General features: G+C 45.2%; 1 protein-coding gene across 1 annotated transcript in view; it reads left to right on the top strand.

Annotated features, from left to right (window-relative positions):
• Positions 1–1,393: 1,393 nt before the first annotated feature.
• Positions 1,394–15,299, top strand: part of PLD1 (phospholipase D1) — a gene marked incomplete at both ends in the record, with an annotated part of 41,607 nt that continues 27,701 nt past the window's right edge. Inside the window, 9 exons of the mRNA XM_080349961.1 lie at positions 1,394–1,547; positions 1,879–2,006; positions 2,290–2,435; positions 3,270–3,378; positions 4,956–5,021; positions 10,742–10,800; positions 11,330–11,422; positions 13,089–13,241; positions 14,063–14,212. Coding sequence (XP_080206087.1) covers positions 1,394–1,547; positions 1,879–2,006; positions 2,290–2,435; positions 3,270–3,378; positions 4,956–5,021; positions 10,742–10,800; positions 11,330–11,422; positions 13,089–13,241; positions 14,063–14,212 — 1,058 coding nt within the window. The remainder of the gene's footprint in view (positions 1,548–1,878; positions 2,007–2,289; positions 2,436–3,269; positions 3,379–4,955; positions 5,022–10,741; positions 10,801–11,329; positions 11,423–13,088; positions 13,242–14,062; positions 14,213–15,299) is intronic.

The raw sequence follows: 15,299 nt of genomic DNA on the forward strand, positions 1-15,299 counted from the left end.
AGGAGCTGGAGCTTGGCTGGTTGCAGGGACCAGCAGCTGGGTCTGCAGCCCCGTGCTGAGTTGCAGAGCCTGGAGGAGGAAGAAGAACAAGTTTTGCAAATAAACACAACTGCTGAAAGCTCAATTATTTTTTTTCTATTTTTTTTTCTTCTTCCTTCTCTGTTTTTTGTCCTGACTCAGACTCCTGGTGTGGATGGATGGGGGTAAAGGTGGGAAGTGCTGTAGTCACCAGTGCCCAAACATGTCCAAGTGCCACTGCCTGATTGCCCTAATCCCCATCACAAAGTGGTAATGGGCTGGTCCCCGGCAGCCGCCTGGGCTGTATAATGGGTATGAGCTCCCTGGGAGTTTGTTTAAGGGGTAAGGACAAGCTGCAGTGTCCTCCCGTGTTGCTCTCGGTCTTTCTGTGGGACCCTGACCGCACGCTGCCCTGTGGGTGGGAGCCCCTCTGGCTGTGATTTATTTTTTTTTGATCCTGCTGGGAGGATGGAGCCATGGGAGAGAACAAGACACACAGATACCATGGTGATTGTGTAAGGTGCATAGAAACAGAGGAAATCTTAATAATACCAGGAGTTTATATCACTAGTTAAATCAAAGTAAGAACACTTAACAAAAATGCCTACTGATTTTTCTCAGTGAGCTTTTCCTCTGTGCAGCCTAACCTGGGAATTAGGTTTAGGATTTGACCAGGCATCGATATAGTTTGTGCTTTTTCTAGTGCATTGTTGTTACAGAGATAGCTGAAGTGACCAGGTGAGTTGATGCTGAAGCTTCCTTGCTTTCCCTTTTGAAATTGATATGTGAAGGTACTCCCAAGCTGCAGCCAACCCCCTGCAGGTTTTTATAGCTGGAAAGTGAAATATATTGTATTTTCAATTTTGAAGTACAACCGGAGCGTATGAGTCCTGTGGTCACTGGCATTGGGGGAAATTTTCTTTATAGCCTGGAGCTACCTCTGCTTTTTTGCTGCTCCCACTGCTCTGGGCTGTGCTTTACTGGAGCTGCAGGGCTGGGTGTTGAAATTTGTTTTACACTGATGGTGGTGAAACATTGTCCCAAGTTGCCCAGAGAGGTGGTGGATGCTCCATCCCTGGAGACATTCAAGGCCAGGCTGGATGGGGCTCTGAGCAACCTGATCTGGGTGAAGATGTTCCTGCTCATGGCAGGGGGTTGGATTAGATGAGCTTTGATGACCACTTCCAACCCAACCTATTCTATGATGCGGATAGTTGGGATGAATGTGGGTGTGGGGCTGGAGGGAGGACGAGGCCACACACTGCCAGGGGTTTCCCTTGGGCCCACTGTGCTGGGGTGTTGCAGAGAGGAAGATGATCATCCTCCTCCTTCTTCCTCCCCAGCCCCCTGTGGCTCTGGCACACGGGTCCCTGAGATGTCCCTGAGAGCTGACAGCCATGCAGCTACGTCGTCGCTGAAGAAGATTGCTGCAGACATGAGCAACATCATCGAGAGCCTGGACACCAGGGAGCTCCACTTCGAGGGAGAGGAGGTTGACTCGGAGGTGCTAAATGACCCAAAAGGCGCTGGTGGGTTAGCACCCATATGTTCTCACCCCTGGATTTAGTAACAGATAATCTGTTGACAGGGTAAAATCTCAGCGGTTTTACCAAGCCCAGCCGTTGGCCCTAAGTTTAGCACCAGGAGGCATTACTCTTCATACTTGAGCTCTTGCAAGTCAAATCCCTTCTGTGAAAGCTTGTTATTGAGCTCTCTTAAATAAAACCTGGCATATTTTAGTGGAATTAATAGTGCTGTGTAAATGCTCTTATGTTGAAGTATTGCAACTATCTGCTGGCTTTCTTGCCCTCCTTGATGGTTGCAAGACTGTTGAGCTAATGGGGTTTGTGGTCCTTCCAGTGTCCATTCCCTTCTCTGCCATCTATCACACCCGGGGCTTCAAAGAGCCGGGCACGCAGGCGTACCTCACGGGATGTCCTGTTCGAGTGCGTGTGTTGGAAGTGGAACGCTTTACTTCCACAAAGAAGGTCAGAATTTCCAGAATTTTCATTTAATTTATGTAGAACTGTATTAAAATACTTCTTGTGGGTTAATTTTGCATGTACTTGTTTGTGGGCTAAGGAAGCAGGAATGCCTGTGTCTCAGAAAAATGCTCGAGAGGTTTTCTGTCTGTTTATAAAACCTAATAAGGAAGAACAAGAAATTATGAGACAGAATGATCCTTAAGTAAACTTGAATGAGGGCTCTTTAGATGAGCAGCTGCAGGAAGATGACTTATTTCAGCCCTTGTGGTGGTATTCTCCTGTGCAGGTACCAAGCCCCAACGTTTACACCATCGAGCTGACCCATGGAGAGTTCACATGGCAGGTGAAAAGAAAGTTCAAGCACTTCCAGGAGTTTCACAGGGAGCTGCTGAGGTACAAAGCCTTCGTGCGCATCCCTATCCCCACCAGGAGGTGAGTGTCCAGCCTTGCAGACGCGCTGGGCTTTGGGAGGATGTGACGATCTTTTCTCTTTTAACAGCGTATTGGTTTGACTTCACTGATCCTATTTATTTTGCCGTAAGGAGAAGGCAGCGGAGTTTAGTCTCTGCAAATATTTAGCAGCTATAGTAAAGATATTTAATCTCTACGTATTTAACATTTATAAGTGGTGCAAGCATCTCTGCTGACCTGGAAAGCACTTTGGCTCCCAGATCATCAGCTTTTGAGCTGAATTTGCCTTGAATTTGGGGAAGGGTTATACTAATGGAAATTGTTGGTGCTTTACAGCTTTCTGCTGGCATGGGGTGGATGTGGGAGGTTTGGGGCTCCCCAGCATGGGTGTCAGCCCTGCCTGGGCTGGCCTTGGTGTTCAGGAGTCTGGGAGAGTACGAGGAGCCATGGGAAGAGACATGATGTGGGTTGGCAAGAGCATCCTGCTGTGGGGAATGTGGGAAGAGGATGCAGGGAAAGGTGAAATTATGAGGGGTTAAGGGCTGGGGGAATGTAGTGCTCTAAAACTAGGGTTTGGGTTCCCTTTACTTAAAAGGGTAAAAGGAGACACAGAACAAAATTCAAACTCAGATATTTCTCTGTATTTTCATTTGTGTGCCAGTTGGAGCATACTGGCTTCTTTTAAATGAATCCTTGTTTCCCTTTTTTTTTTTTTTTGCTTTCCTGCCCACCTATCTCTCAGCTTTTAGGAGTTTGGATGGGGAAAAATAAAAGCATCACAGCAGGGTTACGTATTGAGGCACGCACACACTCGCAGCACTGGGACTTGATGCTGAGGTTTGTTTTTCATTCCAGTCACACGGTGAGAAGACAATCCATCAAAAGGGGAGAACCGAGGCAGATGCCGAGCCTGCCACACACGTCGGAGAGCACGGTGCGGGAGGAACACTTCTCGAGCAGGAGGGTAAGCGCCCGGCTTGGTCTGTGGGGGGCAGAGGGACACTATGGGGGCTCCTGAGGTGCAGAGATGCCAGGCAGGTTGTTTGTGAAGCCACACACTGTCAAAGCCCTTATTTTATTACCATTAAAGTCTATTGCTTGACAAACTTAGACTTTGACAAGTCCAGCTTTAACACCGAATTCTTCTCCATGCCAAGGGGAGGATGCTGCTCCTGGGGTTTGTACAGGTGAAGTTTCATCTTGCAGTTGAGAAAAACCATGATGCCCAGTGTGACAGTTTCCCTCCTCCTGCCTGCTCCAATTTAAAGATAGAAGAGGCAGTTTGCAGACTCAAGTTGTGTGATGGGGGCAGCCCCGTAGCCGTCAAAATCCAAGAGATTTCAGTCCTGTTCTCCTCTGAAAGAGGAGATGACAGTCAGGCTCTTGATGCTGAAACGGCTAATTTTAGTCAAGGCACACGTGTTCTGTGTAACTTCATCAGATGTTAACAGATGGACCCTTCTATGAAGAGGGTGGGTGTCTTCATACCTCTTCATTGCAGCTCTGCTGTTGGAGGGAAAAAAAAATGTAAGTTTGTTCACCGTGTGCTTATCATTCTCCTTCTGCTAATTGCTCATTCCCTGGGCTTTCTGCTGCTGAAGGCTCAGCTCCCAGAAGGTTGTGTCTCGTGGCTGTGCGGTGCAGATAACCCTCCCTGCCGTGCATGGCTTCACTGCTGTGCAGGAAGTTTCAGGAGAGACATGTTCGTTTAACAGAGGAAGAAAAATGTTTTCTAGATCCTTTTTTTCCCTTTTTTTCTCTTGATTTCCTTTGTGAGAATCCCACAGCTTTCACCATGGGGATGTATACCCTGCTGCCCAGCTGGTTATCTCAGTGCTCTGATGCTGATGCTGAGAAGGAGGAAGGTCCCAATGAAATTTGTTACTTCTTTTTTTTTCTGCCACTGTGTCCTGTGTGCCCAGTTTCCCATGCCCAAACAACTTAATCTCTTCTTTGGCTGGTTACCATGAGAATGGGAAGAGATTATCTCTCCTGGCTGGGGAGGACAGGTTCTCCAGTGGCTGGTGGCCCAGCAGCCACTGCCCTCCCCGTGGCTTTGGGACAGGGCAGCATGGTCATCATGCCCCCCACCCCGTGAACCTGATGTTTTGGTTAAATAGGTTCTCTCAGTTGCATCCAAGGCTGTGTTTTCTCACAAAGCAAATTTGTGTGGGTCAGAAACAGCAGAGACTGGTGTGATATTCAGAATTGTTCTGAAACTTGGGTTTGATCAAGAAAGTCGACCTCTAAAATGACAATGCCAAGCAACAAGTCTGCTGGTGGAAGGTGCAAACACAGATCTGTGAACAGTAAACAACCTGTGATCCAACTGTATGCTGCCGAGCTATAATCTTCCCTGAGCACATAATAGTGTATTTATTTATCCATTCAAGCTGAAAAGTGTCTGATTTCTTGATTGCTTCTTAATGCCACACAGCTGGATTGTGGTTGGGTTTTTTTGTTTGTTTTATGTGTGTTTTGTTTGTGTTTTTTCTTGAAAATTCCTGCATCTTATCTAAAGTTTCAATGCTTTCATTGTAGAAACAACTGGAAGACTACTTGACAAAGATCCTTAAAATGCCGATGTACAGGAACTACCATGGAACAGTAAGTAGAACTCAGTTTGCTTGAATGCCTAAAGAATATTCGCTTTACAAATGTTGAATTTATTGGAAGAAGACATGCAGCTTATATCAGAAACATTTTACAGCTATTTTGCAAGTGCTTTGGCTTAGCTGATTTCTCTAACATGGATGTAATGTGATTAAAACAAGAGAAAGTGAATGGCTCACTCCTAGAGATCACAAGTGATAGGAAGAGACAAAATGGCCTCAGAGTTGAACCAGGGGAGGTTTAGATTGGATATTAGGAATAATTTATTCATGGAAAGGTTTGTTGGGCATTAGAACAGGCTGCCCAGGGAAGTGGTGGAGTCACCATCCCTGGAGGTAGTTAAAAGACGTGTAGATTAGGTTCTTAGGGACATGGGTTAGAGGTGGACTTGGCAGTGTTGGGTTAGTGGTTGGATTCAGTGATCTTAAAGGCTTTTTCCAGCCTAGCTGATTCTACAATGCCATGATATGGTGTTGGCCAGCATGTTTTGGATTGGCCAGCATGCTTTGAGTTGCAAGAATTCTTCAGATCTGGGCCAAGAGGAGCTGTGGTTCTTAGAGTGCTTCTTTTGGGGACAGGCTGTAGAGCTTAAGTCCAGTGTAGTCAAGAACTGTGTTAGTTTGCATGTGAAACATGTGCAAATCTTTTGTTCTAAAGGCAAGACTGGGATAACTTGGCAATTTTGATCAGTAGCATATGCAAGGCGGGGGAGAGTTATTTTACAGTGCAGCTCCGTCTTGTTGCTGTTAGGCAGGCGCTGCTTTTTTCAATTATTTTGGAGAATTTCTGCCTGTGTAAGAACGTGGGTGATCTTTTGACCAGGCTGTGGTTCAGGCCAGGCTGCCGTGGTGGGGGCTGCGTGGCAGTCAGTCCTGCTTTGCCCAGGCAGCTGTGGGGTGTCACCTCCTCCTGCACTGAATTGCCCTTCTGTCCCCAGCCCCTGGAGCCAGATGTCACTTTGCACATACATTCTCAGTTTATTGTTGGCTTTCACTGGTTTTGGCTGCAGCAAAGCATTCAGTGAGTTCTTCGCTGCTAATGGTGGCATCGCAGCAGGTCTCACAGCCTGGAAGGAAGCACAGGGAGAAAAATGTTTCCTTTAAAAAACCCCCCAAAGCAACCTTCACCATTCTCAGACTAGAGACTAAAGTGAAGATTTCTGTCTTTTTCCTTGAAAATGCATTTGTCCTCCTTAGAACGAAATGAGGGCATTGTTCTTCCTGTGGTTGAGAAGTCTTTTTTGCCTTGGCACTGACAAATGTTATAGCTGGCTTAATCTTGGAGCACATTTTGACTCCTATGTGTTCTTCTCATCAAATCCATGACCAGGGTGTTTTTTAAAATTCTAAATTCCTTGTAAAGTCAGACATGGAGCTTCAATGCCAAGCTGTGACCTGCCTGGTGTGTAACCCTTGGTCCTTATGAAGACCCTGCTTGGGTCAATCACATCTCCCTGGAGACATTTTTACATCTGATATGCGCAATTAAATTAATTAACTTTTTTGCTTCTTTTGTTTTGCATTTGTGGTTAATTTATTATTTGTCAGTGAGAGGATCACTGCTTTCTATGCTGTCTCGAGGACGTATTGTGCACTTGGAAAATCAAGCCTGCAAGTCAAGCTTATAGTGGCTTTGCAGACCTGAAGTCACTGGTGGGTTGAAGATCAGGTTCATGGTGACCACATGGCATTGTAGAGGTTGTACATCCTCTAGCCTTTCTAGGTGATGTTCCTGCAGGCTGTGGAAATAAACCTGCTGAAGCATCATCATTAACAGATGTGCCAAGTGTCCCTTGCTTTGACTAGGTGGTTCTGAATTGCAAAATTTACAGCCTTATCACATTTCCCTGAATTTCTCAGCATTGATTGTAACAGAGCATTTTGTGCGCAGTTCACAAATAATTTGGTAGGTGTATTGTATTTCGTGATCAGAACCCAGACTTTGTAGCTATTATTATTTTTTTTTTCTTTTTGGCTATCTGGATTGTGATTTAAACCTCTCATCTTCTAGTCCTTTCCAAAACCTTTTTATAGTACTGCTAGGGGGAAATGCTTCAAGACAATTACCATTAAAATTAATGTCGTGGGAATCTCAGTGTGTTAATTTTCCATGTATTTTGCTGGGAAATGGAAATTGGAGGAATATAGCCTAAATACATTAGGAAATGGGGCCTGTGGGCTTGATTGTATTCCATTTAAAAACTTTATTAATTGTGCGTTTGCATCGGTTTTTGTGTGACCTGCAATAATTGAAACATGCCTAAACAAAATGAAAAAGAAGATTTAGTTGAACCAGAGTGCATGTCTCTAATATTTTGCATGAGCTTTAGTGATTGTAAAACCTCATCTTAACTGAAAGCAGTACAATATAAGAACAACTTAGATATATGAGAGTGGCTGCTGTTTTACCTCTGGTATGGCTTTGGATCTACAGACCATTGCAAAGGTCCCTGCCCAACCCTTCACTGTTTTTAGTTATTGCGCTTGAGCTTTAGCACATTTAATATTTTTTAAAATTTGAGTTTAGTATAAGCCAATTTTATGTGTAAAAAATGGTTGGCATCTTGTTGCTGAACTATATTATTCTGAATAGTGATGTCATTTCATTTTATTGCTAGCCACAGCTGCTAATCAACTCTAAGAGTTTCTTAACCCACTAAATTAAAAACAAGAATCAAAATGAAAACACAGGGTGGAGCTGCTGAATTCTTTCTGAAATGCAGTTGCCACGTGAAATTTTTGCTTACATAAATCACACGTGCTCAACATAGCTGGCAGAATGGAATGGTTTAAAGCCATGGCTCGTGTACCTTGCAGCTGGTTCTCCACCTTTCATAGCTTGTCTTTCTGCAGTTGATCGCTCCAGTCTGGTTTATATTTTTTTTCCTTTTTATTGCTACAACAGTGTCATTGAAACTGCATTCTCTAGGCCTGTATCTCATACTGAAAATATTCTACTGCAGATCACTGTGAAACCAGAGCAGGATGCCGGCTCCCCAGGGAGGCAGCTGGGCAGCGCAGGAATTCAGATGTGAGGGAGATGAAAGCACATCGCTGCTCTGCCTTCCCCTCTCGCTGCTTCTGTGAATGACGAGCACCTCGAGTGAAAGGCACTGTAACAGTAAAAATAGCTAATGCAGCAATAATCGTCATAATAAATCATTCAATCAGATATTTTCCATTGCACTGAGGAATTTCCCTTGTAACTGGTGGATTTTTTTTAATTTTTTTGGTTACAAAACAAAGCTCCTAATTGGAGCTGCTTGATCAACATGTTGAATGGGCTCCTGTCACTGCCATTGCCATTTCAAGGACTCCTTGGCTGAAGAGCAGGTTACTGTGCTGCCAGACAAGCTTTCTTTAATTTTTATGGAGTAGTAGTTCTATTTTTGCAAGTAATTTTTTCCTCCTGTTTTTTTCTTTTTGCTTCTTTGAGGACAGTTATTTCTCTGCATACAGTGCTCCTCAAATTGCTGGCAGCTTTCTGGTTGCAGGCAACATTTTCAAAGGGTTTTGACATTTGTATGTGGGTTTTTTTTGTGTGCCCACTGTGAGAGAGATGTCTGGGTTTCTGGTTTGTCTGGTGGGGTATGCCAGCTGTTTTCTGAAGAAATGAAAATGGGATCCAGGGCAAAGAAATGGCCTGAGATTTCACTGAGACCTCTGAGAAGAGCTTGTGAGATACTCTGGGTTTTCGGATGCTCTGAGTGTCACTGCAGAAACAGCTGAAACATTTGTAAGTCACGGCTGGTGCTTTTCCAGAACATGCAGTGATAGTGAGATTGTTAGTAACAGCATGGAAGAGCTCGTCCTAAGCCACTTTCTGAAAACTGGCTGAAATCACCCAGAAATAGGGGCATTCCGTTTGTGTCTACTGAATAGAGGTTATGTTATGTCCTTGAGTTACTTGGGGGAGAACAACAGATTCTTTGTTCTTCTCTGTCGCCTTATTGGTGTGACAAGTTTGGGAAGGAGGAGCAGAGTGTGAGGAGGATGAGGAAGGATCTTCTTTCCTACTGCTTCTTCTATGGGGCAAAATTGGTGGTGTTGGGAAGGGAGCCTGAGCTGGACTCATCATAACTTCAAGACAGACTTTTGGTCCAAATTTACTGGTATTCTTTTATGTTACATTAGGGTGGTGGAGCACTGGAACAGGCTCCTCAGGGAGGTAGTCACAGCCTGTGAGTGTTCAAGATACTGGACAATGCCCTCAGACACATGGTGTGAACTGTGGAGTTGCCATGTGCAGGGACAGGAGCTGGATTCGATGATCCCTGTGGGTCCCTTCCAACTCAGGACATTCTGTGATTTAGTATTTGAGAATATCTCTGAGACTTATGGGTCCACCCATGTAATGCCTGTGCAAAATCGGATTTTACCCATGAGAACCCTGAGGTTGGTTTGCCAAAGAGCAGGTGACATTGGCCACCTTGGAGGAGAGCCCTTCCTTGGGTGCTTGTACCTCGGCTGCTGTGAGGCATGGCTGGACATGGCCTTAAGCCGGCCCTGAGGTTGTCCCATGTCCCAGCTGTGGTCAGGAATGTGGGTTGAGTCCTGGGCTTCGATCCCAGCCGGCCTCATTGCCAAAATGTGTGGTGAGAGGGTTGCTTCTGGCTTGCAGCCTGACCGAAGGGACAAGCAGCTCCTGTCCTGAGGGCCTTTCTGAACTTGCACAATTTTATGCGAGAATTGATTTAAAAGTGCCTGGGTGCAGACAAGCCTCCACCGTGCAAGGCAGTTCCTTCTCAGAGCTGCTGCTGCCCCAGACCTGTCCTCCATGAGATGCCCAGGGCAGGAGTTTCTGCTTCCTAATGGGGCCCAGGGCTAATAACCACCAGACTGTCAGGAATGTCCTGCTGTGCCAAGAAAAGCTTGCTCGATTGAAATCGCCTGGTGTCCTATTTTTAGAGGTTAATGTAATTGTGCTGTGCTTTCTCACTGGCTTTGCTTGTTGGTATGTTCCTCTGCAATCCCTGCTGAAGCAGGAGTCGCTGCAGTGGGGCAGGTTGCTTCAATTTCAGATTTGCTGGTAAACCTGGTAGTACAGCATGTGGGTGCCCCAGGCTGTGCATGCTGTGAAGACCAGCAGAAGTCATGGGGAATGTGTTTGAACTTTCCTTCTCCTAGCCCCTGCTGTGACTTTTTGGCTCCTGGGGCTAGATGGGGCCATGGCGTGTGTACAGCGCTGAGCAGGGGTGACCTGCCGTGATGATCTTGGAGGACGCATGTGGGTTGTGAGTGGCTGAACCCCCATGTGGTGTGTGGCCATGGGGTAGAGAACTCAAAGGGAATGGGGTTCTCTTAGCCCTGCATGTGTGCGCTCTATGGGGGTCACTGAAGGAACGAGAGGATTCAGGCAACCAGCCAGGTTCACTCAAGCCCCTAAACAGCATCAAACTTGAGTCCTTGTTTCAGCCAGTGATCCAGGAGACAGGACACAAGTGGGTCCCTATGATACATTTGATCTTGATTGTCCTGGCTGCCTGAAATGTGTTTTCCAGAGTACATTTAAAATAAACAAAGAAGTAAAAAAAAAAAAACAACAAACAACCAAACTACTTTTTTTAGTTGTCTTGATGATGTTTAAGTGATGGTGGGTAGCTTCTGCTTAGGATCTTTTATAGGTTCTATCTTTATGACATTATTTTGATGAAGCAAAATCTTTTGTGGATTTCAGAGTATGAAAGATGGGGAAATTTTTTTCTCTTTCCCCAGATGGAGTTCATTGGAGTAAGCCAGCTGTCATTCATCCATGACCTGGGACCAAAGGGCATGTGAGTTGTGAGCTGTGTCTTTGTCAGTTATAGTTCACAAAGAGCAGGGCCTTTTAAATAAATATTGTTCAAATTGATAGTTTTCCTTTCTTGCAAATAACTGACTGGGGGAATATTTTGCCATCCAGATAGGAAATATTATTAATGTTGAGACAGAAATGCTACAGCTTTGGGAAACAGTTTTGAGGGGGCTGCTGTGTGAGACATGGGCTGCAGCTCACGGACTGGCTCATGGGGTTTCTCCACTTCTCTCCTTGAAATGTCTTGACCTGCTTGTTCTCATGCTTGTGCTATAAAACAGGGCCCTGCACTCCTTAAATCTGCATGATATCCTTTTGTAGTGTTATTTTTGCCCTGTTTCCAGCTTTCAGGGCAGTGGTACAGAGGCTGCTCAGGCACACATGGAGGCAGGAGAAGCCATCCCTGGGACCAGGGGCTGAGGGTTCAGCAGGGATCCTCCACCTGAGAGCTGTCCTGTGGCTCCAGGAGAGCCGTGCTGCCCCTCCTGACTATGTTTCTGTCCTTGCAGAGAAGGATTGATCATGAAGCGCTCCGGGGGCCACCGCATCCCTGGCCTGAACTGCTGCGGCCAAGGAAGGATGTGCTACCGATGGTCCAAGAGGTACTGCTGGGATGGGGAAAGGTGGCGATGCTTTGTGCTCCTCGGTCACACATACAAAAATCCTCATTTGTCTTTTTCTCCCCAAAAGTCTGCAAGAGAGATTCTTGTGTGTGTGTTTGTTTGCTTTTGTTTTTGTTTTGTTTTTACAAAAGCCATGGATTTTCAAATCAAAAGGGTCTGGAGGCTATTCTCCCCTGATCCTTCTCTGTCGAGGATGGTGTGTGTTTGTTTTGGTTTTTTTTTCTCCTGCTTTGGAGTTCATAGAAGGGATGTGTTGCTCCAGAGGAAAACTAGGATTTCCTACAGCATTGAGCTGGCAGAAATGGCATTAATCCCCTGGTCTTTGCCCAGCTTTCCCTGCTGCAGGAGCACCCAGGGAGCTTTGTGACTTTTGGGAGGGGACACAGCTGGTGACACTGCCCAGGCCAGGCTTTAGCTGCATTTTCTGAGCTTCCTTTCTTCAATTTACAAAAAGAAGCACATTTTCCCTTCGAGCCTGAAAAGGGGATGGAAGTGTTTGAGTGGGATTGTGTGCAGAGTGACACAAGAGGGCACCGAATCCCTGCCATGGTCTGCTGGGACTGACAGCCTGTGCATCAATAAATACACAAATAACGAAATATTTCACAACGAGGGTTATTTAAGTGAGGGATTTTAGGGCATGGAGAGCTACCTGGGAAAACTGGAAAGGCAAATGCTTGGAAATGTGCTTTGTGGGGATGTTTGGAGTGAAATCATGGGCCAAATGCAGAGGGGGGAGTTATTTTAGCACCAAATGAGAGGTGATGCTGGAATAACTTTTTCAGGGCCCTGAAAGCAAAGGAAAAAATATGGGATCTGGAAGTAGATGAGGAGCTGAGGCTGTTACTAAAGATACAAGGAAGAACAGATTTTTGTGGTATTTTCTGTTGCTTTGTGTGTTTCTGAGTGTGCAGAAGAATGAGGCGAAGGTCTGGTGGTGGAGACCTGTGTGGGACAGAGGGGGCTGGTTACCCCAGCTACGCCGCAGGAGGAGAAGAAATTAGAAATGCCATTCACAGTAAAAAATGTGTTGTTTGGTTTTTCTTTTTTTTCCCAGAGTTGCTTTCAGGCTACGGTATTTAAGTAAAACCTGCTGGTCATCTCTCATCATGTGTTTCTAACAGGGTGCCTGTTGCTTGGCAATAAAAGCTTTCTCATTTATATATTTTGATAGGAGTTAAAGTGATCCTAGCATCATAAATAACGTTACAAATGTCAAGTAATTCTCTTATTACCTCTCTGCGTAGCATACAAGCTGAATAAAAATAAGAATCTTTGTTGCACCTTGCCCAGTGCTGGAGCACTTGGCTGGGAGGTTTGTGAGCAGGGAGGGTCTCAATGTTTTTGTTAGACACAAACCCACATATTTTCAAAGACTTCTGTACAAAGGAGTCATGCAAATAACTCTGAAAGTTTTATATTGAATCCAAACTCATTACCCAGGTTCATTTTGCTCGAGAAAACCATACACTAGACTAGCACCTGAAAAGAAATTTTAACTTAGTTGAATTCTTTCCCTTCCCTGATGAATGATTTGCACTTGTTTTGAAGGAAACACCTTTACACTTCATTAGTTTTTCATAGCTCATGTGTTGAAGAGCAGCATGGGGGAACCACAAGTGACCTGGTTGCTGTGCCCGTACAGGTGGCTGGTGGTGAAGGACTCTTTCCTGCTCTACATGAAGCCAGACTCGGGGGCCATCGCCTTTGTCCTGCTGGTAGATAAGGAATTCAGCATTAAAATAGGCCAGAAAGAAACAGAAACTAAATACGGGTTGCAGATTGACAATCTCTCGAGGTAAGAAATAGTCTTTATTTTAACCTTTTCTCCCCCCTATTGCTTTTACTTTTTTAAGGAAGAATTGATGCTTTGCTCTGGGAGGGGTTAACAAGGTGTGTGAGCTGCCGTGGAGCAGCTGCTGGTGTGTTTATACCTGCTGGGGATTTGGCCCGTAATGCTAATTGCTTCCGATGTCTTAATGAGGCATTTGGAGCCTCAGCTGCTGTTTGTCCATCCCTGCAGTTCTTGCTCAGGCCTGGGGGTACAGTGAATGTTGGGTTGCATGGTCTGTTTTTGCAGTGGTTGCTCACAGTAATTTTCTAGGCACTCTGTTCCTCTGTGCTGCAAGCAGGGACACATTCCTCTGCATCCCAATTGGAGTGTTAGAATAGAATCATAGAATAGTTTGAGTTGGAAGGGACCTTCAAAGGTCATCTAGTCCAACCCCCCTGTTACCCAAAAGATATACTAGTTGGGATAAAGAGGTATTTAATATTTTTATGGTAGTATACAGTATAAATTCATCTTTTGAAAAATATATCATAAAGTAGGTCCAACTCTTCTCCAAGATAAGCTGATGCTCTTAATTTAAATCTAGTGGATTGGTGGATTTTTTTTAATACTCAGCAGAGCAACACTGTGGTAGTCATTTGGATCAGTTCAGAGCTGATTTATTCTTCTGCAGACAAAACAGCAAAGACCTTTGCTATTCCTTACTTCTTGCTTAAATAAAACATGACTGATAGAGGTGTATTCATCAACGTGAGTAGACAGTGAGGAGCAGCCCATTAAACGTGCATAGCTTCAGCATCCTGCCTCACACAACTTCTGTTTTACAGGTCGCTGATTTTGAAGTGTAACAGCTACAGACATGCCCAGTGGTGGAGACAGGGCATCGATGAGTTTGTTCAGAAGCACGGCAAGGACTTCCTCAAGGAGCATCGCTTCGGCTCCTACGCAGCTGTGCAGGAGAACACGCTGGCCAAGTGGTAAGGACCATGTCACAGTGTCCTGGGTGCTGTCACCTGCTGCGGTGATAGCACACGCCTGCCCGTGTTAGCCCGGGTCTGATGGACAGAGCTGGTTGCGTTTGGTAGCTGTAAAGATTGATGATAATTAGACAAGTTGCGAAAAATGAGACTTTGTTCACTAAGAACAGAATAGCAGTACTGGTGATAGGAGTGCTTTGATCCTTTGCATCACAGCTAATAGCATTTTGAAACATCAGGTTTCATTTGAATTTGAGCATGTGTGGTATTTATTATTGTAAAGATAAAAATTATGCTTTGATGCACATTTAATTGACAGGATGCTTATGAATTAAAAACAGAAATACTCTTTCACAAAGACATTCCTGGCTTCAATTTTACCCCAGTTTCTGATTCTGGAAACACTGTTTCTGAAGGGTTCAGGTCTTCGGGCTCTGGGTTTTAAGGCCAAGTGAAGGCAGATGCTATTGAAAACTTTTGCCTGTTTGGCTACTCCCTTGTCTATTGCTCCCTCCTGGGGCAGCTGTGCTGCAGCCTGTCCTGCCTGTGCTCCTCTGCAGCTGATGGTCTGGTCACGTCCTTCATGCTCTGAAATGCAAGATATGTCCTGCTCACAGCATTTGCAAGGCTAATTCTCATCCTGTAGTGAAGTATTGCCCTTCCAGGCAGCACGGGTGTGTTCAGATGGAAATGTCACTCATCTGATTGAGGAGCAGCATCAGATTCAGGCCTTGCAGATTGGGTTTGCAATGAAAGAGAATCAGCAAATGCAAATTTGGGTATAGTCTGAGAGTGACTAGTCTTTATACACACAGCATTCCCATGAGAAATCCTCCGACAAATCCTCTTGTCTGTTGTGTAACCTAATTGCACTAAGGCATTCCCAGAAGCGCCTCAAAAAAATTGATTCTAGCTGGAACCAAACCCTCATATTGCTCTCACTGCAGCTTCTGCCCTGCAGCAATCTCTGCCCAAATAATTGCCATAAATCAAGGCAAACACCACTCTGCCATCCTTTCCTGAGAGTCAAACCTAGCTTGCACATCAAGCAAAACCCGAGAACATTGCGTGTGGTTGGCAGAGGTAC

This window comes from Nesoenas mayeri, assembly GCF_963082525.1.
Source record: "Nesoenas mayeri genome assembly, chromosome: 9".
NCBI classification, from domain to species: Eukaryota; Metazoa; Chordata; class Aves; order Columbiformes; family Columbidae; genus Nesoenas; species Nesoenas mayeri.